General features: G+C 37.2%; 1 protein-coding gene across 3 annotated transcripts in view; it reads left to right on the plus strand.

Moving 5' to 3' along the window:
* The window catches only part of USP34 (ubiquitin specific peptidase 34), a 301,960-nt gene that overhangs the window by 117,588 nt on the left and 160,624 nt on the right, over nucleotides 1–23,748 (plus strand). For all 3 annotated transcript variants that reach the window (XM_039476272.2, XM_074399446.1, XM_074399451.1), the window contains exons 11-15: nucleotides 20,380–20,505; nucleotides 20,691–20,820; nucleotides 21,471–21,506; nucleotides 21,866–21,996; nucleotides 22,265–22,881. In XM_039476272.2, the coding sequence (XP_039332206.1) occupies nucleotides 20,380–20,505; nucleotides 20,691–20,820; nucleotides 21,471–21,506; nucleotides 21,866–21,996; nucleotides 22,265–22,881 (1,040 nt within the window). The remainder of the gene's footprint in view (nucleotides 1–20,379; nucleotides 20,506–20,690; nucleotides 20,821–21,470; nucleotides 21,507–21,865; nucleotides 21,997–22,264; nucleotides 22,882–23,748) is intronic.

Consider the following 23,748-nt stretch of genomic DNA (forward strand, 5'->3'; position numbering starts at 1 on the left):
TAAATTCCTACTTATAAGTAGAATTAGAATTACTAGGTTAAAGTGTATCTATGGATAACTTGTGGTAAATACTAGTATGACAGTTTTACTTTCTCCTTAATTTTATCAGCACATTAGATTTCATGATCTTTGCCAATCTGATGGGTAAAAAGTGATATCATTGGTGTTTTAAATTTACGTTTCTTTTATTATGAGTGAGTTTGCCAATCTTGGTTTAAGAGCCATTTTGTTGCTTTTTCTGGGATTGTCTGTTTATATTTTTTGACATTTATTAATTGTTTTTCTTGTTTAATTTTTAGGAGCTCTTTATGTGCACTAAAATTGATCTTTGGTTTGTGATTATAACTCATGACTGTATCCCGATTTGATGCATTTTGCTTTGTTTAAGGTGGTTTTTAACGTCAGTTTCAAATTTGTGGTTGTAGTTTTTATGGTCAGTGGATATTACATCTTGGTTTGAAATGCCTTCTTTATTCCCAGCATTATAATTCTCCTTAGTTTTTTCCTATACATTTTCTGTTGCAATTACATATCTTAAATGTTGATCCAGCTAAGATTTGTGTTAAAGTGTTATATATGTGTCCAGTTCTCTTCCCTTTTTTGTTGCATAATTTTCCCAATTCCATTTGTTTACTAACTCTTCATTCTGATTTCAGATGTCAGTTTTGTCTTGACTGCATCATTTTTTGAACTTTCTAGACTGACCTAATTCTATGTGTAATTATGGTCTATATCAGGGATTGATAAACTCTCTGTTAGTCAACTGTCTGTTTTTTGGAAATTTTTGCTACACAGCCATGCTCGTTCTTTTACATATTGTCTATGGTGGCTTCCACAGCACAGCAGCAGAATTCAGTAGTCAGCAGAGATGCTGTTACCCATAATCCTAAAATACTTACTTTCTGGTCTTTTAAGAATATGTTTGTTAAGAGTTTATACTAATTTTTTTCTTTATTTTTACTTATATCTTTGTAATATTTTTAAATGCCTGAGACAGCTAGGCATTTCTCATTATTGTCATAACTTTTCTGTCTTATTTCTTCATATGAATTTTAGCATTCACGTAAAATGTTTTCATTATGTTAATGATTAATTTGAGAACTGAAGTTCGATCTTTCTGTCCGAAGTATGATACTTTTCTTTTTTCTTTTGCATTATTGATAGTTTAAAAGTTGTTCATATATAGATTTTTATTTCATGCTATGCTTAATCTCACAGAATGTTGCTATTATAAATAGTGATTTCTTCAGTTATATTTAATTTCTTCCATTATGTTATTTCTTTCATTATATTTAGTAATATAATTTAAATAGTTTTGATTATTAATGATCTAGGTATTCAGTATATTTTCTTTGACTTCCTGTGTCTAACATGTGCTTGTTTGAGATGGAGTCTCCAGCTCTCATCTAGGCTGGAGTGTAGTGGTATAATTAGCTCATTGCAGCCTTGAACTTCTGGGCTCAAGAGAACCTCCCAAGTAGCTGGAACTACAGATACGAGCACCCCGTGTGTGTGTGTGTGTGTGTGTGTGTGTGTGTGTGTGTGCGCGCGCATATGTGTACACGCACACCCTTATACCCATATTTAGATTACTGCCTTATTAGACATTGTTGCATACTCCTAGCTAGCATCTGAAGTTATAACTATACTTGAGTTACAGCCTGGCCACTGCAATAGCTCATTCTGTATTACATTTTATTATTTTAATCTTATTTCTTCCTGCCCTTTCAGGAACTGTTACCATGAGGGATTGTTTCTTCCTCTGTTACATTTTATATTTCTTGTCTGTACTGGATTGTTTATATTGTGGGTCACTTCATATGCCTTTGCTGTTTGTTTTGTTGCCCAGGCTAGAGTACAGTGATGCAGTCTTGGCTCACTGCAACTTCCACTTCCTGGGCTCAATTATCCTCCCACCTCAGCCTCCTGGGTAGCTGGGACTACAGGTGCACACCACCTGGCTAATTTTTGTATTTTTTGCAGAGATGAGGCTGTGCCATGTTGTATAGACTGGTTTCAAACTCATGAACTCAAGCAATCCCCCTGCCTTGGCCTTCCAAAGTGCTGGAATTATAGGCATGAGTTACCACACCTAACCCCATTCATATTTTTAAAAGACAACTAGGTATATGTTGTATATACTCTGGAGTGTCATACTTTTTTTTTTTTTTTTTGAGACAGTCTTGCTTTGTCTCCAGGCACCAGGCTGGAGTGCAGTGGCGCGATCTCGGCTCACTACAACCTCCGCCTCCCGGGTTCAAGCAGTTCTCCTGCTTCAGCTTCCCTAGTAGCTGGGACTACAGGCACGTGCCACCACGCCCGGCTTATTTTTGTATTTTTGGCAGAGACAGGGTTTCACCATGTTGGCCAGAATGATCTCAATCTCCTGACCTTGTGATCCACCCTCTTTGGCCTCCCAAAGTGTTGGGATTACAGGCGTGAGCCACTGCGCCAGGCCCATAAAATGCTTTTCTAATAGTGCTGTCTCTCAAATGGAGCTCTTGTCTGGCAACTTCTGGGGATATAGTATTGGAGGCATCACGACTCTTACTTTTGTCATTTGTATCATCAAGCTTTCATTTCAGGTTGTACGACGAAATGAGAGAATGTACACTGATACCAGTATCTATACTTATATGCAATTACTTTATACAATTTTCTCCTCCAGAGAAGATCTCTGGTGGATCTGGGTTACCTATATGTTGGCTGCTCGTGTTTTTCCAGCTGATGGATGGCCGACAGAATCACTTTTTATAGAAAACTTGATTTAAGTCCTGTCTCCATCTCCATGTTTCTTCCTTCTGTCAATCAAATCTGTTACTCTCACAGAATCGTTCCCAGTTATATTTGGAAGATTGTCTTACCTGCCTCCTCTCTAGCTTTCTTAAAACATACTCTGAGCTACAACTTTCTTTACCTATTACATTTTAAAAAGGTATTCCCAGGCCGCCATTGTGGCTCACACCTGTAATACAGCACTTTGGGATGCTGAGGCGGGAGGACCATGAGATCAGGAGTTTGAGGCCAGCCCAACAAACACGGTGAAATCCTGTCTCTACTAAAAAATAGGAAAATTAGCTGGGCATTAGAGGCACATGCCTATAATCCCAGCTACTCAGGAGGCTGAGGCAGGAAAATTGTTTGAACACGGCAGACGGAGGTTGCAGTGAGCCAAGATCGTGCCACTGCACTCTACTTGGGCGACAGAGCAAGACTCCATCTCAAAAATAATAAATAAATAAATAAATAAAATAAAAATAAAATATTTCCAGACATTTTAATGTTTCAGAAATTTGTAAAAATCTCGTGTCTGATGGGAACTTTCAGTTTCTTTGTGGATTTCTTTTTATTGTGAAGTAATAATAATGATTTTTCTTCTCTATAGGATGATGGAATTCAACACTTCCCTCCTACTTCCTGATTTTCCACCTCCCAGTTTTTATTGTTATTTACAGATTATATAGTATAACCATAATTCCTACACTTGTTTAGTATTATGCTGTATTTAAGTATGTGACTGATGAATTCTTTTTCCTCAATCTGGTTTTCTCATTCTTTTCTTCCTTATTCCAGAATTAATTTGTATGTATTTTTTCTTACGGATTTCACAGAGTAGGCTTTTGTTTTTCCTGAAGACAAATTTGTGCATGTTATGTTCCAGAGTTGTATACACTTGAAATGTCTCTTTATGCTTGAAGAAGAGTTTGAGTGAGTCTAAGATACTAAAGCCGCTTTTATTCCCCTCAGAACTTTGTAGTAGAAATGATTAGTAGTAGTAAATTGTTTTATGAACTAAGAACTTAAGAAACAAAAGGTTTTACCAAAAAGTGTATCTCCTCATCTCCTGCTGGCAAGATTTTCTCTCTTGTGGATTTAAAAAATGTTATTTGATCCCATGAGGGTTTTTGTGTTCTGTTTTGTTCTGAGTTTTTGGTTAAAGGCATTTATTTATCTATCTATCTGTCTATATTTATTTATTAATGACAGAGTCTTGCTCTGCTGCCCAGGCTTTGGAGTGCAGTTGTGCAATCTTGGCTCACTGCAGCAACCTTTGCCTCCCAGATTCAAGCAATTTTCCTGCCTCTCAGCCTTCCAAGTAGCTGAGATTATAGGCATCTGCCACCACGCCCGGCTAATTTTGGCATTTTTAGTAGAAGTGGGGTTTCACCATGTTGGCCAGGCTGGTCTTGAATGCCTGACCTCTTGATCCACCCACCTCAGCCTTCCAAAGTGCTGGGATCACAGGCATGAGCTACCATGCCTGGCTTTGGGTGAAGGCTTTTAATGTCTATGTACTTTTTCTTTTCCTTTTATATTTTGGTAAAATATGCATAACATGAAATTTACCATTTTCACTATTTATACATGTACAAGTCAATGGGATTAAAGATAATCATAATGTTGTGTAACTATCACTGCTATCAGTACCCAAAACATTTTCATCATCACTAGTAACTTTGTATTCATAAAATAACCCTTACTTTCCTCCCTCCTTTCAGCCCCTGGTTTCTTCTATTTTACATTCCTTTTTTTTGCTGTATCACTCATGCTGGATGCAGCAGCATGATTACAGCTCACTGCTGCAACGTTAAAACTCCTGGGCTCAAGAGACCCTCCAGCCTGAAGCTCCTGAGTAGCTGGGACTAAAGTGTGCCCAGCTAATTTTTTTATTTTTTGTAGACATGGGGTCTTGTATTGCTCAGGCTGGTCTCCAGTGTTTGCACTCAGGCCGTTCTCTTGACTCAGTCTCCCAGAGTGCAGGGATTACAGGTGTGAGCTACCATGCTCAACTGTTTTACATTCTGTTATCTTCTGTCTCCATGAATTTGCTTATTCTAGGTACCTCATATAAGTGAAATAATATTTGTCCTTCTGTGTGTGGCTTACTTCACCGAACATAATGTTTCCAAAGTCAGTCTGTCATAGCATACATTAAAATTTCATTTCTTTTATGACTAATATTCTGTTGTATGTATATACTATATTTATTCATCCACTAGTGGACGTTTGGGTTGTTTCAGCCTTTTGGGTCTTAGGAGTAATGCTGCTGTGAACATGGTTTTACAAATATCTGCTCAGTTTTCTGCTTTCAGTTCTTTTGTATATATAGTCATGCATTGTATAACCATGTTTCAGTCAACAACAAACCACATACATATATGACAGTGTTCCTATAAGATTATAATGGAGCTTATTAAAATTCCTGTCATCTGATAATATTGTCATAGCTGTCCTAATGTAATGCAGTGAATTTCCTTTTCTGTGTTTACATACAGGAAAACTTAATGAGTTATAGTTGCCTACAGTATTCAGTACAGTAACATGCTGTACAAGTTTGTAGCCTAGGAGCAGTAAACTATAGCATATAGCCTAGGTGTGTAGTAGGTGCTACCATCTTTTGTGTAAGTATACTCTGATTTTCCCAAGAGGGCATTTCTCAGAATGTATCCCTATCCTTAAGTGACACATGACTATACATAGTAGAATGTCTGGATTACAGGCCGGGCACGGTGGCTCAAGCCTGTAATCCCAGCACTTTGGGAGGCCGAGGCGGGTGGATCACGAGGTCAAGAGATCGAGACCATCCTGGTCAACATGATGAAACCCCGTCTCTACTGAAAAAAAATACAGGCCAGGCGCGGTGGCTCAAGCCTGTAATCCCAGCACTTTGGGAGGCCGAGGCGGGTAGATCACAAGGTCAAGAGATCGAGACCATCCTGGCCAACATGGTGAAACCCCGTCTACTAAAAATACAAAAAATTAGCTGGGCATGACGGCGTATGCCTGTAGTCCCAGCTACTTGGGAGGCTGAGACGAGAATTGCTTGAACCCAGGAGGCGGAGGTTGCAGTGAGCCGAGATTGTGCCACTGCACTCCAGCCTAGTGCTTGGTGACAGAGTGAGACTCTTGTCTCAAAACAACAACAACAAAACAAAAACAAAAACAAAAACAAAAACAAAAAATTATCTGGACATGGTGGCGCGTGCCTGTAATCCCAGCTACTCAGGAGGCTGAGGCAGGAGAATTGCCTGAACCTGGGAGGCGGAGGTTGTGGTGAGCCGAGATCGTGCCATTGCACTCCAGACTGGGTAACGAGTGAAACTCCGTCTCAAAAAAAAAAAAAAGAAATACCTGCCTGTAAAAGAATGTCTGGATTACATGGTAATTCTGTGTTTAACTTTTGAGAAACCACCAAAGTGTTTTTCACAGCAGTTGCACCATTTTACATTGTCACCGACAGTACCAGAGGGTTCTGGTTTCTCCACATCCTTGTCAATACTTATTACTTGCCCTTTGGAAAAAAAAAATTCACCTATTCTAGTAGGTGTAAATTTGTATCTAATTGTGGTTTTTATTTACATTTTCCTCATAATTAATTATATTGAACACACTTTCCTGTTCTGGTTGGCTATTTGCATATTTGCTTTGGAGAAATGTCTGTTCATGTCTCTTTTCCCGTTTTTGTTTGGTTTTCTTTTGAGTTTTAAAAAGCAAATTCTGGCTCATGCCTGTAATCCCAGTACTTTGGGAGGCTGAGGCAGGTGGATCATGACATCAGGGGATCAAGACCATCCTGGCCGACATGGCGAAACCTCATCTCTACTAAAAAAAAAAAAAAATTAACTGAGTGTGGTGGCGCATGCGTATAGTCCTCGCTACTCAGGCGGCTGAAGCAGGAGAATAGCATGAATTGGGGAGGCACAGGTTGTGGTGAGCCGAGATTATGCCACTGCACTCCAGCCTGCAAGACTCCATCTGCACTTTTTAATTTTTTATTATATTTTATTATATTTGTATTTTTTATTATAATATAAATACATATATTTGTATACATAAATATATTGTGTGTTTGTGTATATGTGTATATATACAGTGGTTCAATCATAGCTCATTACAGCCTTGAATTCCTGCACTCAGGTGATCTTCCTGCCTTAGCCTCTTAAATAGCTAGGGCTACAGACTAATATTCTGGATGTTAATCTTTTTATCAGGTACATAATTTGTGTATGATTTCTCCAAGTCTGTGTTTTTCTTTTTAAATTGAGATTTAATATGCAAATATTGAGAAATATACAAATATATAAAAATTATATATTTAAAGTACACAACTTGATTTAATCTGCATATACATTGTGAAATAGTCACTACAATTAAGCTAATTCACACATCTATTCCCTCACAGTTACCATTTTCTCTCAAGTGTGCAATATAGTATTGTTAACTATAGTCACATTGATGTACATGAGCTCTCCAAAATTTACTCATGTTGCAGAACTTGAACTTTATACTTTTTTTAATGATGTCAACTTGTTTCTCCTCCTGTACTCTGCTTTTTTGACTAAATTCATCATGTAAGTGAGACTGTGCAGTATTTATCTTTCTGTGTCTGGTTTATTTCACTTAGCATGATTTTTTCTGGGGTCAGTCATATTGTCAAAAACGAAAGGATTTCCTTTTTTTTTTTTTAATGCTGAATAATCTGTGTGTGTGTGTGTGTGTGTGTGTGTGGGTGTGTGGGTGTGTGTATCACGTTTTGTTCATCTGTGGAAAGACATTTAGTTTTTTTCCCATATCTTGGCTCTTGATAATAATACTGCAGTGAATGTGAGAGTGAAGATATCTCTGAGATACTGATTTTATTTCCTTTCGATACATATCCAGAAGTGGGATTCTGGATCATAACATAAAATCTGTTTAATTTTTTGAGGAATGTCCATATTGCTTTCAAAAATGATTGTACCAGTTTTCATTCCCACCAACAGTGTATAAGGATTCCCCTTTCTTCACATACTTGGTAACATTTATCTTTTGGTAATAGCTGTTACAGTGTAGGTGTGAGATGGCATCTCATGCTTTTGATTTGCATTTCTATGATGATTAGCAATATTGAGCAGCTTTTATACCTGTTGGCTGTATGTATGTCTTTTTTTGAGAAATGTCTATTTCCTTTGCCCTGCATAGAGTTGTTTTTTTGTTTTTCTATTGAGTTGTATGGGTTCCTTAAATATTCTTGATATTAAGTGGTTTGTAAATATTTTCTTCCATTGTGTAGGTTGCCTTTTCATGCTGTCGTTTGTTTGCTGTGCAGAAGGTTGCTGGTTTGATGAGATCTCAATTGTGTATTTTTGCTTATGTTGCCTATGCTTATTGTTCCTGTCAAAAAAACTATTTCCTAGACCATTGTCAAGAGGCATTATTTTTTTAAGAAGCTTTTTACCTGTCACCTTCTAGTAGTTTTACAGTTCCAGGTCTTAAATGTTCTTTTATGTTTTTAACCCATTTTAAGTTGATTTTTGTATATGGTGTAAAATAAGGATCCAATTTAATTCTGTATGTGGATATCAGGATTTCCCATCACCTTGTGTTGGAGAACGTCCTTTTCCTGGCATCCTTCTCGAAGATCAGTTCACTGTAGATGCTTGGATTTGCTTCTGGGCTTTTTGTTCTGTGGGTCCATATGTTTGTTTTTATGTCAGTACCATATATATAGCATATTTTTAAGGGACAGGGTCTTGCTCTGTTGTCCAGGTTGGAGTACAGTGGTTCGATCATAGCTCATTACAGCCTTGACTTCTGCACTCAGATGGATCTTCCTGCCTCAGCCTCTCAAATAGTTAGGACTACAAGCCCATGCCATCACGCCCGACTAATTTTTAGTTTTTTAAAATTGTTTTGTAGAGACTGGGTCTTACTATGTTGCTCAGACTGGTATACAAACTCCTGGCTTCAAGCAGTCCTCGTGCCACAACCTCCCAGAATGTTGAGATTACATGTGTGAGCCACTGCCCCTGGCCCATACTAGTTTGATTGCTGTAGCCATGGTAATGTATTTTGGAATTAGAAAATGTGATACCTCCAGCCCTGTTCTTATTCAAGATTGTTTTTGCTATTTGGGATCTTTCTGTGATTCTGTATAAATTTTAGTATTTTTTTTTCTTTCTATTTTTGTAAGGAATGCCATTGAGGCCTGGTGTGGTGGCACATGCCTATAATCCCAGCACTTTTGGGAGGTCAAGGCGGTTGGATAGCTTGAACTCAGAAGTTTGAGACTAGCCTGGGCAACATGACGAACCCCTGTCTCTACCAAAAGTACAAAAAACTAGCTGGATGTGGTGGTACATGCCTGTAGTTTCAGCTACATGGGGGGGCTGAGGTGGAGGATTGCTTGAGCCCAAGAAGTCGAGACTGCAGTGAGCCGAGATTGCGGAGTATACTCCAGTCTGGCTGACAAAGTGAGACCCTGTCTCAAAAATTAAAATTAAATAAAAAAAAGCCTGCCATTGAGATTTTGGTAGGGATTGCATTGACTCTGTAGATCACTTTGGGTAATATGGACTTTTAATAGTATTTTTCTTACAATGCATGAATGTGGAATGTCTTTTTATTTATCTGTGTTTAATTTTCTTCAGTGTTTCTGTCATTTTCAGTATACAAGTCTTTTACTTCTTTGGCTAAGTTTATTTCAAAATATTATAAAATACATTTGTTGCTGTGGTAAGTGGGATTGTTTTCTTAATTGCCTTTTCAGATAGCTTCTTTTACTTAGAAATGCCACAGATTTTTGTATATTAATTTGCATCCAGCAACTCTACAGAATTCATTTATTAGTTCTAACAGTTTTTTGTTGTTGTCTTTTTTTTTTTTTTTTTGACGGAGTTTCGCTCTTGTTACCCAGGCTGGAGTGTGATGGCGCAATCTTGGCTCACCGCAACCTCCGCCTCCTGGGTTCAGGCAATTCTCCTGCCTCAGCCTCCTGAGTAGCTGGGATTACAGGCACGCGCCACCATGCCCATCTAATTTTTTGTATTTTTAGTAGAGACGGGGTTTCACCATGTTGACCAGGATGGTCTCTATCTCTTGACCTCGTGATCCACCCGCCTCGGCCTCCCAAAGTGCTGGGATTACAGGTGTGAGCCACTGCGCTCGGCCTTTTGTTGTCTTAAGGTTTTTCTACATATATATGATCATTTGTGAAAAGATAATTTTTCTTTCCTCTTTTCTATTTGGAGTCCTTTGATTCCTTAAGTCCTCTTGCTTGGAATTTGAGTATTAAATTGAATAGGAGTAGATTTATGTGCTTTATATATGAAGAAAAGCTGGCCAGGTCTGTAATCCCAGAACTTGGAGAGGCCGAGGTGGGTGGGTCACAAGGTCAGGAGTTTGAGACCAGCCTGGCCAACATAATGAAACCCCATCTCTACTAAAAATATAAAAATTAGTCAGACATGGTGGCACGCACCTATAATCCCAGCGACTTGGGAGGCTGAGGCAGGAGACTTGCTTGTACCCAGGAGGCAGAGATTGCAGTGAGCTGAGATTGCGCCAGTGCACTCCAGCCTGGGTGACACAGTGAGACTGTGTCTCAAAAAAAAAACCCCAAAACTTTGGGTTTTTCATTTATGACCTCTTTTATGTTCAGGTAAGCTCCTTCTATGTCTGTCCTTTTGAGTATTTATTTCATGAAGGGATATTGAATTTTGTCAGATACTTTTTCTGTACTTTTTGCCATCTGATCTAGGGTTTATTTTCATTCTTGTTAGTGTTATTTGATGAACAGAAGTTTTTAATTTTGATGAAGTCTAACAGCTTTGTTGTTGACTGGTTTTGGTGTCATATCCATAAAATAATTTTCAAATCCGGTGTCATGAAGATTACAATCCTTATCTTCTAAGGGGTTTTAAAAAGATTTATCTTCTACGTTTAGGTCTTTGATCTATCTTGAGTTAATTTTTATATGCAGTGTAAGATAAAGATTAAACTTTATTCTTTTTACGTGTGAATATTCAGTTTTCCTAACACCCGTTGTTGAAAAAACTGTCCTTTCCCCATTGAATGGTTTTGGCAACCTTGGTTGAAAGTCAGTTGAGCCTTTTCATATGAAGGTTTATGTTTGGGTTCATCATTCTACTCCATTGGCCTACGTCTGTGTGTCCTTATGCCAGTAGTACCATACTATTTAATTACTACTGTTGCTTTTTTTTTTTTTTTTTTTTTTGCGAGTTTTAGAGTCATCTTTTTCAGATTGTTTTGGCTATTCAGAGTCTCTTGCAATTCTGTATGAATTTGAGGATCAGTTTTCAAATTTTACAAAAAAGGATAGGTATTATGTTGACTCTTTGGATCACTTTGGGAATAATATTAATATCTTTTTTTTTTTTTGAGACGGAGTTTCGCTCTTGTTACCCAGGCTGGAGTGCAATGGCGCGATCTCAGCTCGCCGCCACCTCCGCCTCCTGGGTTCAGGCAATTCTCCTGCCTCAGCCTCCTGAGTAGCTGGGATTACAGGCACGTGCCACCATGCCCAGCTAATTTTTTGTATTTTTAGTAGAGACGGGGTTTCACCATGTTGACCAGGATGGTGTCGATCTCTTGACCTCGTGATCCACCCGCCTCGGCCTCCCAAAGTGTTGGGATTACAGGCGTGAGCCACCGCGCCCGGCCTAATATTAATATCTTAATGTAAGTCTTCCTATTTATTAACATGAATATCTTTCTCTTTAAGTTTTTAATTTACTTTAGCAGTATTTGGTAGTTTTCAGTATACAAAACTTTGCTCTCTTTGGTTAGATTTATTTCTAAGTATTTTACATGTCATTGAAAATTCTGTTACTTTCTTAATTCCCTTTTCAAATTGTTCATTTCTGGTGTATAGAAATATAGCTGGTTTTTGCATTTTGATTTTGTTTCTTGCAACTTTCTGAATTTGCTTCTCAGCTTAGTAGCTCTCCTGTGGATTCTTTAGGATTTTCTATATACAGGATGTGTCATTTGCAATTATAGATAGTTTTACATCTTCCTTTCTCATTTAGATGCCTTTCATTTTTTTTTTTTTTGTCTTAACAGCTTTGGCTAAAAGTTCAGTACAGTGTTGAGTAGCAGTGGTAAATGTAGGCATCCTTATCTTGTTCTGATCTTAGGGGGAAATACATCATTCATCTTTGAGTATGATATTGGCTGTGGGTTTTTCGTGAGTACCCTTTATCATGTTGAGGATTTTTTTCTCTTTTAGTTTTCTGAGAATTTTTTTCATGAAAGGAATCTTACAAGTTGTCTAATTTTGGTGTACAATTATTTATTATCTCAATTTTTTTTTTAGTATTGTAAGTTTAGTATGAATGTCTTCATTTTCATTGTAGCTTTTGTTCTTTTTTTATAGTTGTCTTTTTTTATAGTCTAGCTAAAGGTTTGTCATTTATAAAGTTTTTTTTTTAACCCTCCTTTGGTTTTGTTTTCTCTATTAACATTCTTCTTATTTATTATTATTATTATTATTTTTTTTTTGAGATGGAGTCTCGCTCTGTCTTGGCCAGGCTGGAGTGCAGTGGCGTGATCTCTGCACACGATAGCCTCTGCCTCCCAAATTCAAGTGGTTCTTTCTTTCTTTTTTTTCAAAGATGGGGTTTCACCATGATGACCAGGCTGGTCTTGAACTCCTGCCCTCAGGTGATCCACCCACCTCGGCCTCCAAAAATGGTAGGTTACAGGCGTGAGCCACCGCTCCCGGCTAAGTGATTCTTTTGTCTCAGCCTCCTGAGTAGCTGGGACTACAGGCATGTGCCACCACACCTGGCTAATTTTTTGTATTTTTAGTAGAGATGGGGTTTTGCCATTTTGGCCAGGCAAGTCTCAAACTCCTGACCTGAGGTGATTCACCCATCTCTGCCTCCCAGAGTGCTGGGATTATAGGCATGAGCCACCACGCCTGGTCCATTCATACTATTTTTTGAGGAAAGAATGTCTTGCTCTGTTGCTCAAGCTGGAGTACAGTGATGTAATCTTACTTAACCTCCTGGGCTCAGGCAGTCCTTCTGCCTTAGTGTCTTAAGTAGGTAGGAGAACAGGGCTGTGCTACCATGCCTGGCTAAGTTTAAATTCTTTTTGTAGAGAAGGGATTTCACTGTGTTTCTTAGGTTGGACTTGAACTTCTCGTGTAAAGCAGTCTTCCCTTCTTGGCCTCTCAAAGTGAGGGTATTACAGTAGGCATGAACCACTGTATCTGACCAGCTTTCTCTACTGTTTTCATATTTTTAATTTTATGTATCTCTCATCATTTTCTTCCTTCTCGTAGCTTTAGGTTTAATTATTTCTGTTGTAGTTCATTCCCTAAGTTGTAAAGTTTGGTTGTTGATTTGAGATCTTTTTTTTTTTTTTAAATTCACATTTGCATTTGTAAATAAAGTTTTCATGTGTAAATATAAATTTTCCTCTGAACATTACTTTTTCTGCATTCTGTTTGTTGTATTTTATCTCTAAATATTTTCTGATTTCCATTGTGATTTCTTTTTGATCTTTTGGCTATTTGAATGTGTTACTTTCTTCATATTTGTGAGTTTTCCAGTTTTCCTTTTGGTATTGATTTTTAGCTTCTTCCTGCTATGGGTAGAGAAACATTTATTTATGATTATCTGTCTTTTAATATCTGTTGACACTTGTGGTCTAGCATCCAGTCTATCTCAAAACATGTCCCATGTGTACTTGAGAAAAATGTGTTTGCTACTGCTGTTGTATGGAGTGTTCTATATATGCCTCCTAGGTCTATTTGGCTTATTGTGTTGTTCAGATTCTCTGTTTCCTTCTTTATGGTTATTCTCTTTATTGCAAGTTGGATATTGAAGTCTCCAACTATTATTCTGGAACTTTTTATTTCTCTGATTCTTCCAGTCTTTTCTTCATCATGTTTATGGTTATTATATCTTCTTGCTATTTTGAATCTTTTATTACTAAACTTTTGAAAACATTTTAAACTGGTTTGAAAAAAATGCAATTTATCCCCTTTAATCATTTTTAAGTGTTTAGTTCACTAATGTTAAGTCTGTTCACATTGTGTAATGGAACCCAAAACTTCATTCATCATAGTGTAAAACTGAAACTCTATATCCATTGAACAACAAGTCTCCTCATTTTTCCCTCTCATCAGCCCTGGGTAACCTCCTTTCCACTTTCTGTTTCCATGATTTTGAGTATTCTAGGTTTCTGAAATCAGTGGAATTATTAAATATTTGTTCTTTTGTGACTGGCTTATTTCACTCAGCGTAATCTGTTCAACATTCATCTGTGTTGTGGCATGTTTCAGCATTTTCTTTCTTTTTAACGATGAATAATATTGCATTGTATATACTAAATTTTAGTTACTTTGAGACACCCAAAACTTGTTCTTTCACCCAGGCTGGAGTGCCTTTGCACAATTACGGCTCACTGCAACCTTGACCTTTCAGGCTTAAGCCATCCTCCCACTTAAGCCCAAGTAGTTGGGACTATGGGCACATGCCCACCATGCCTGGCTAAGTTTTGTGTTTTTTAGTAAAGACAGGGTTTTACCATGTTGACCCAGCTAGTCTTGAACCCCTGGGCTCATGTGATCCACCTGACTCAGCCTCCCAAAGTACTTGGATCACAGGCGTGAGCCACCATGCCTGGACTGTGTACATTTTTAAATTCATTCATCTCTTGATGGACATTTAGGCCACTTTTACATCCCAGCTGTTGAGAATTACACTGTAGTGATCATGGGAGTGCAGATACCTCTTTGGGATGTTGCTTTGAATTCTTTTAGACATATACCTAGGAGGCAGATTGCTGGATTAAATTGTAATGCCATTTGTTTGTTCTAGTAACCTTTCTAAAATTTAGGTTGTATCTTACTTGGTATTAGTATAGCCAACTCAGCTTTCTTTTGCTTGCTATTTGCATGGAATATCTTTTTCTGTCCTTTCACATTCAACCTTTTAGTGTCTTTGGATATAAAGCAAATCTTGTACAGACAATTGGATCAAGTTTTTTTAAAAACAAAATTTATTCTTTTTCTTTTGATTGGAAAGTTAAACCATTTAAAATAATTACTCATAAAGAGGGAAAGAGTTGTGACTTGTGTTATTTTGCCTTTTCTTTTCTGTGAGTGTTTTTCTCCCACGTTTCTTCCATTAATGCCCTTTTTTATGCTTAGTAGTTTTGGTGGCGTTTTTAGGGGGAGGGATAGTGAATCGGTTTGATTTCCTTTTAATTTTCTTTTGTATTTAATATGGAGATTACATTTAACATCCTAAGGGTATAACAGTCTAATTTTAATTTATACCAGCTTAACTTCAATGCCGTGTAAAAACTCTGCCCTAACAACTCCATCCCTCCATTTTTATTGCTGCTGTCACAAATTGCAACTTTGTACATTGTGTACCCAGTACGGAAGGTTAATAATTCTTTGTATTTGCTTTTTAAATCATGTGGAAAATAAAAACTGGAGTTGTAAACTAAAAGTTAAATACTGTCTGTAATAATTGCCTATGTATTTATCAGATACCTTTATTTCTTCTTTCTTTCTTTTTTTTTTAAAGACGGAATTTCACCATGTTGGTCAGGCTAGTCTTGAACTCCCGACCTCAGATTATCCGCCCGCCTTGGCCTCCAAAGTGCTTGGATTACAGGCATGAGCCACCACAACCGGCCTCGTTATTTCTTTATTTCAACTGGAAGGATTCTTTTTAGCATTTTTTCCTTTTCTTTTTTTTCCTCTTTGCAAGACAAGTCATATTTATTCATCTTGTACCCTTCTGAAAGACCAAAATAAATCATTCCATTATTCCTCAGAATTTTTGAATGCATGAAAAGGGTTCATTTCAATAATTACTAATGCCCGTTTATGCTGGGTTTTATACTGGTCACTGAGAACACAGGGGTAGTTCATTGCTGCTGTCGCTCTCCTCAGGAAGTGCCTGTATTGCAGGAGACAGCCAAGTGCCTCATGAGGATACAGCAACAACAGCGGGATGAGAGGTTCTGAGATTGAGCTGGTCCTGCCGAGATGGTTCACATATGCTTATATAGCATGGTATCTAGTACAGTGCACACAGGAGCACCAAGTACTCAGTCAGGGGTTGGAGGTCAGCTTGGGGCCAAGGTCTTTGAAGCACTCTGGCAACTAACTGATCTCCCAAGGGTCTGCCTCAGTGTGAGCACCTCTGATCCCCAAACTCACTTTTCCTCAATTCCTGGGCCCAGGCTTTAGGCTTTCAGTTCATCCACATATTGCTCAACCTAGCATAGTGAACAATTTTTTCTCGAGCATTCTAGGTTTTCTGAGTCATTTGGCTGGCTACCCTTTCATCTCAGGCTAGCTCAGGCCAGGATATTTCAGCCCTGACTGCCCCACTGCTAACCAGGTCTGGAGTGGGAGGCTGGAGCTAGAGTTAGTGGCTGCCACCATCTTGAGTTGCCTTCTCCCATTCAGTGGCCAGAAGCACACTGGGAAACTGCCTTTTAGCAATTCTTATTGGGCATGTATAAGTGTTACAAACTCCTTCAGCTTTTGTTTTTGTAGGAATCTTAATTTCAACCCTAATTTCTGAAGGACAGTTTTGCTTAATTTAGAATTCTTATTGCAAGATTTTTCTTTCAGCCCTTTGAATGTATCAGCTCATTGCCTTCTGGCCTCTAAGGTTTTGGATGAGAAATTCACTGATAATCTTATTGGGGATCTCTTGTATGTGACAAGTTGCTTCTCTTGTGGTTTTTGAGATTTTTGTCTGGCTTCCTACAGTCTGATTGTATTGTGTATTGAAGTGGATCTTTTTGAGTTTATCCTTCTTGGAGTTCATTGATCATCTTGGATATGTAGAGTCATGTCTTTGTCAAATTTGGTTGTATTTAGTTACTATCTTAAGTATTCTATCTTTCCATTTCTCTTTGCATTCTGGGATTTCCAAAATGAATGTGCTGGTCTACTTAATGGTATCTCACAGGTCCTTTAGGCTATTCACTTTTCTTCATTCTTTTTTTCTTTCCAGTTGGCCTATTTTCAGGTATGCTGATTCTTTTTTCTGCTTAGAGCTGCCTTTGAATCCTTGTGTAGTGTTATCGTTCCTTTCTTTTGTTGTACATTTCATTTCTGTAATCACTTTTTGGTTCCTTTTTTTTTTCTATTTTCTTATTTATATTTTTTTAAATTGCATTTTCGGTTTTGGGGTACATGTGAAGAACATGCAAGATTGTTGCATAGGTACACACATGGCAGTGTTTGCTGCCTTCCTCCTCATCTCCTATATCTGGCATTTCTCCCCATGCTATCTCTCCCCAACTCCCCACTCCCCACTGTCCCTCCCCTTTTTCCCCCCAACAGACCCCAGTGTGTATTGCTCCCCTCCCTGTGTCCGTGTCCCTGGAAACCATCATTCTCAGCAAACTGACACGAGTAGAAAATCAAATACTGCATGTTCTCACTCATAGGCAGGTGTTGAACAATTAGGATACGTGGTTCCTTTTTATAATTTCTGTCCCTTTACTGGTAGTCTCCTTTCGTTGATGAGTTGTTTTCCTGTCTTTGCTCTTTTAGAATCTTTGAGATAAGTTTTTAAAAATCTTTGTCTAGTGGCCAGGCGTGGTGGCTCACACCTGTAATCTTAGCACTTTGGGAGGCCAAAGTGGATCACTAGAGGTCAGAAGTTCAAGACCAGCCTGGCCAACATAGTGAAACCCCATCTTTACTAAAAATACAAAAAAACAAAAACAAAAGAAAAACTTGGGGGTGTGGTGGCACATACCTGTGGTCCCAGCTATTCGGGAGGCTGAGACATGAGGATCACTTTAACCTGGGAGGCGCAGGTTGTAGTGAGCTCACATTGCACCACTGCTTTCTAGCCAGGATGACAGAGCAAGACTATCTATCTCAAAAAAAAAAAAAAAAACAAAAAACACTTTAAGAAGTGCAACAGGTGGATGTCAGGTATATTCTCTGTGGACTTTTTGTTGTTTTCTTTTTTTGTTTTGTTCCCCCCAAAACAAGTACAACTCCTATAAGCCCTTTAGTAATCATTTCAGATGGTTTGTGTTAAACCATTGGCAGCCAAGCCTCTGTGCCTGCACTTCATCAGTCAGAATTAGCAGTCAGCTGCCTGTCAGAACAGAGAATCTTGATGTTGGGGAACATGGTCCTTACTGCCCACCTGTCTCTAGAAACTGTAACGGAAACCTGTATTGCTATCTCCATAGCTGCCTGTCATAGCATGGGGGGTTCGGAGTGGGCATGCCAGAAATGGGTAGCAGTGACAGCTATGGCATTGAAGACTGAAATTGGTAAGTGTAGAAGTTCAGATTGACTCTAGAGTTCCAGGATAGTTACATCTGATAGTTTCTGCTATTATAATTTTTGTCTCAGTATAGAGATGGATTCTTGGCATTTTCTATTTTTCCATCTTCTGTGACATCCTTTTCTTTTTTGTCTTTCTTTGTCTTCTTTGTCATCTTCATCCTCCTCCTCTATGTCCTTGTCCTTCTCTGCTGCTGCTGCCGCCACTATGCATTCTTAATATTTTTTCTGTACTTTGCAATTTACTTTTTAAATAATGTACACCTTTGAAAAAGTAGGTTTTTTTTGCCTCAGTTATAGGATTTTATGATTCCTCCCCTCCCCCCCAAGGGTCTTGTTACTTAAAAATAAGCTCAGCGGCTCATTCCTATAATCTTAGCACTTTGGGAGGCTGAGGCAAGAGGATCACTTGAGCTCCGGAGTTTTAAAATTAGCCTGGGCAACATAGTGAGAGTTCATCTCTCTATATAAAACAAAACAAAACAAAAGTAAGTGGCACGTTAATACCCTTAAAACCTCAACAAGATATTTGATTATCAAAATTAAGTATATTATGGAAATTGCATATTAATGATTAAATTGGCAGAAAATCAGAAGTTTATTATATAACAGTATACTATTTTATATTATAGTTTATTATATATAGCATATTAGTTTGTTATATACTTATAGTATATACTATATATTAGATTTATAGTATATATTAAATATATACTATATATTATAGTTATATATAGTTTATTATATACTATATATATAAACATGTATATATGTATTTTTATCATATTTTAAGTAGGAAAAAATATAATAGTTACTTGATGACAAAGTAGAGAAAACTGTTAGTACAGGTCGAATATTCCTAATCCAAAACTCTAAAATTTGAAATACTATAAGGTTTGAAATTCTCTGAGTGGCAACATGGTGTTCAAAGGAAGTATTCATTGGAACATTTCAGAGTTTGGATTTTTAGATCTTTTAGATCAATTAGAGATCTTCCCCTGGTGGGTATATAATGCAGATATTCCAAAGTGTGGAAAAATCCAAAATCTGAAACACTTCTCCTTCCAAGCATTTCAGTTAGGAGATACTTGTATATTTTAATCTGTAATGTTATTTAATACTGTATTTAAATTAACATTCTTAGCTGAGACCTAGAAAAGTGATAAACTTACTGAGTATTCACTTTTTAAAAAAATCAAATGCTTGTACTTTTGAAGTACTGCCATTGTTTTTTAAATGGATACTTAGTGGTGTTAAAGTAAATGGTAGCACACAGTGTAATTTATAAGAAGTCTCACCAACATAGAAGAATTCCTCCAGTATTGTATTTTCTTACATGTATTTCACCTTTTATTTCAATATTAGGTTGTGCATATTTACCCTGAAAGAGAAGCAGTAGAAGAGAATTCATATATATAAGCGTACAAAATATGAAAATCAGTGTTTTAGAGTAAAATCTATATTTCAATAATTTTTTATGTATTTAAAATAGGAAACTTTACCTTTGACAACCCTCAGATTGGGAATTACTTGTCTAATCTTTATTTTACATGATGTAATATTTAGTGTTTGTATTTTCATAAATACTACATATTCCCTCATGAATTTACATATTTGTGTTTATTACAACAGGAGTCTTTGTATCTCATGGTTTATTTTATAGATCTTTATAAGAGTTTCTGTTTTGTACTTTAGTAAAATAAAATTGTTACGTAAATACTTTATAAAGATTTAATAAGAGAAATCTAGCACATCTGTGATACTTTACTTTTTTCTCCTAGGTGTAATGTGTTGTTTTATTTGTATTTTAATTTACTATTTAATTTTTATATTATGGCATGTAAATTAATTCCATTGGAATCAAGAGATCTTCCCACCACAACCATCTGTGTAGCTGGGACCACAGGTGTGCATCTTGGCACCCAGCTAATTTTAAAATGTATTTTTTATAGAGGTGAGGTTTTCCTGTGTTGCCCAGGCTGATCTTAGACTCTTGGACTCAAGCTGTCCTCCCAACTCAGCCTCCCAGAGTATTGGAGTTAATGGCATCAGCTGTCATGCCTAGCGTAATTAGGAAATTCAGTGTGCCATTTGTTTGGTTAAATTTAATTTCTGTTTAGGTGAATGTATTTTTGCTGTGTTATGCACTACCATTTATCATCTTTGATAATTAGCATTTTACCATCATATTAAAAAATATTAGAGTATGGGCCAACTTTTTTACTTTCAAACTGTTTTTATATCAGATATCTACATGTGTTGGGCAATTATTTTTGACCATTCTCTCTAACTTTATTTTCTAGTTGAAACATTGTAGTCGGTATATACATGACTTATTCCCTTCACTCATCAAGAACTTGGATCCCGCACCACTTAGACATCTACTTAATCTGGTCTCAGCCCTTGAGCCAAGTGTTCATACTGAACAGGTAATACATTCAAAACAAGATAATAGTCATCCCCTCCAGCCCCGTAAAGTAAAAATTTCTTTGTGATTCAGATAATTTAACTTTCATTTTATTGTCTTGGCATTTCAGGTTGACCAAATGGATATTAAATTTGCTACAGTGTTGCTTGAAATTTCCAACTTTAATCTCTCCCTCTCTTTTTGTAGACATTGTACTTGGCATCCATGTTAATTAAAGCACTGTGGAATAATGCACTAGCAGCTAAGGCTCAGTTATCTAAACAGAGTTCTTTTGCATCTTTATTAAATACTAATATTCCCATTGGAAATAAGAAAGGTTAGTAGTGTCATGTATTTTCAAGTAAATTGTCCAAAGTTTCTCAAATATGAAGTATTTTCTGCTAATATGTTCAGTTTAATCTTTATTTTAAAATAAGTGTGGGACGGAAGGAAGAGAACATACAAAGGGATTAATACTGTGGTTAGTTCTTGTTTTGGTTTACCTTCTAAGTGAGGGATAGTAAAGTCTTTGTTGTTACTGGATTTTCTCAGCTTTAGTTATCTTTCCTTTTTAAATAAGCTTTTATTTCATAAAAGCTTTGGAGATTTCATTTTGTAAACAAACGAGCTTTGTTTTAGAAATAATTTTAAGAGTAGAACATAATGATTCAGTTCTCTTTTTGTGTTTTCTGCTTCAAGGTTTTCTACCGTTTTAGATGCTTTGTGGGTACTTTTTACAAAATACATAGGTTTCAAGGGCTTTCTAAAACTTGATGTGAACTCAGCTTTTGTTTCCTGACAACATATACTACTCCTCTCAGGCTTTTCTGTGCAGGCACCCCCAGCAAGTACTGCAGGTGGTGGGGACTTAACTTTATTGCAGGTTTTCCTACCTGTAACTTGTTGATTATGTAATATGAACAGCTGTTATGCTGTCCCAAAGAAGCTCAGTCACTTAGAATGTGTTTCTTCTGTTTTTTCCTTCAGAGGAAGAAGAGCTCAGAAGAACAGCTCCCTCACCTTGTAAGTTGAGCTTTAGAAATTCATGGCAACACGACTTAGTTTTGTTTTAGTGATGTTCTAGAGTTCATTGATTTTGTATAATAATATATTTGTATCAGTCATAAAGTTCATTTTGAGAAGGAGATGTAAACCTTTAACATATTTTTCCCATTTTTCTTAAAACCATAAATATCTTGACTTTTAATTGAAATCGATTATATCTTCTTTATAAATCATGACCAAATGTTAACATATTTAGATATTTTATTTTTGGCTGCTTAGCATAAAGCTTTGGTGAATAGGTCAAGGAATCAAAGGTTAATGTTATTCTGTTAAGTCCATGTTAATATAAATTAGAAGTAAAAATATATTTTATATAGGGTCACCTGCAGCCAGTCCTCAAAGCAGTGATAATAGTGACACACATCAAAGTGGAGGCAGTGATATTGAAATGGATGAGCAACTTATTAATAGAACCAAACATGTGCAACAACGACTTTCAGACACAGAGGTATGAAAATAGGTTTTCCTTCTTTTAAAGGCATTTTTGGCTTTCTGGCATGATCATTTGAATTGGGTATATATACATAATTCATGTTCGGGCTTGTTTTCTCCTTTGTGTAGTATTTTTGATGTCCTTTGAGTTTTTAATTCCATTTTGTATTCAAAGGAGTATAACAAGACCGGCAGCCTTTTTAAGAAGTACAGTTTATTAATGTTCATTACCTTTTTCTTACTGGTTTAAATATGTATTTAAATCTGTTTGTTTCAAAATACAGGAATCTATGCAGGGAAGTTCTGATGAAACTGCCAACAGTGGTGAAGACGGAAGCAGTGGTCCTGGTAGCAGTAGTGGGCATAGTGATGGATCTAGTAATGAGGTCAATTCTAGCCATGCAAGCCAGTCAGCTGGGAGCCCTGGCAGTGAGGTACAGTCAGAAGACATTGCAGATATTGAAGCCCTTAAAGAAGAAGATGAAGACGATGATCATGGTCATAATCCTCCCAAAAGCAGTTGTGGTACAGATCTCCGGAATAGAAAGTTAGAAAGTCAAGCTGGCATTTGCTTGGGGGATTCCCAAGGCTCATCAGAAAGAAATGGAACAAGCAGCGGAACGGGAAAGGACCTGGTTTTTAATACCGAATCTTTGCCATCAGTAGATAATCGAATGCGAATGCTGGATGCTTGTTCACACTCTGAAGACCAAGAACATGACATTTCAGGGGAAATGAACACTACTCATATAGCACAAGGGTCTCAGGAGTCTTGTATCACTCGAACTGGGGACTTTCTTGGGGAGACTATTGGGAATGAATTATTTAATTGTCGACAATTTATTGGTCCTCAGCATCACCACCACCACCACCACCACCATCATCACCACCACCATGATGGGTAAGCCTACTTCAAAATAAATATTCAGTGTATATTTCCTTTAGGGAAGTAATATATCCCATATTTATTCAATTGCAATTCATTTTGTATTAGTGCTATTCATTAGTAGTATAGTGCAAACTACAAATACAAGCTACAAAGAGATAATTTTAGGTTTTTTATTGCACACATTTAAAAACACCAAATGAAGCAGGTTGTTGGCCAGGCGTGGTTGCTCATGCCTGTAATCCCAGCACTTTGGGAGACCGAGGTAGACAGATCATTTGAGGTCAGGAGTTCGAGACAAGCCTGAACAACATGGCAAAACCCTGTCTCTACTGAAGATACAAAAAATAGCTGGGTATTACGGCTCACACCTATAATCCCAGCTACTTGGGATGTTGAGGCAGGAGAATCACTTGGGAGTGGAGGTTGCAGTGATCCAAGATCATACTACTGCACTCTAGCCTGGGCGACAGAGTGAGACTCTCTCTCAAAAACAAAACAACAACAAAAAACCAGGTTGTTAATTTTAATCATGTTAAACCTATAGTATCCATAATACTGTTTCCACATGTAATAAGTAAAAAAGTTAGTAAGGCATTTTTCTTTTATTCTTACCAAGTCTTCAATTTTTAATCTGTATTTTATACTTGCAGCACTTCTCAATTTAGAACAGCCACCTTTTAATTCTTTAAAATACTTCTTTTCTTTTTTTTTCCCCCCCTTTGAGACAGTCTTGCTCTGTTGCTCAGGCTGGAGGGTAGAGGCATGATCTAGGCTCACTGCAGCCTCCACTTGCCAGGTTCAAGCATTTCTGGTGCCTCAGCCTCCTGAGTAGCTTACAGGTGCCCACCACCATGCGTGGCTAATTTTTTTGTATTTTTA

Source organism: Saimiri boliviensis, chromosome 1 (assembly GCF_048565385.1).
Source record: "Saimiri boliviensis isolate mSaiBol1 chromosome 1, mSaiBol1.pri, whole genome shotgun sequence".
NCBI classification, from domain to species: domain Eukaryota; kingdom Metazoa; phylum Chordata; class Mammalia; order Primates; family Cebidae; genus Saimiri; species Saimiri boliviensis.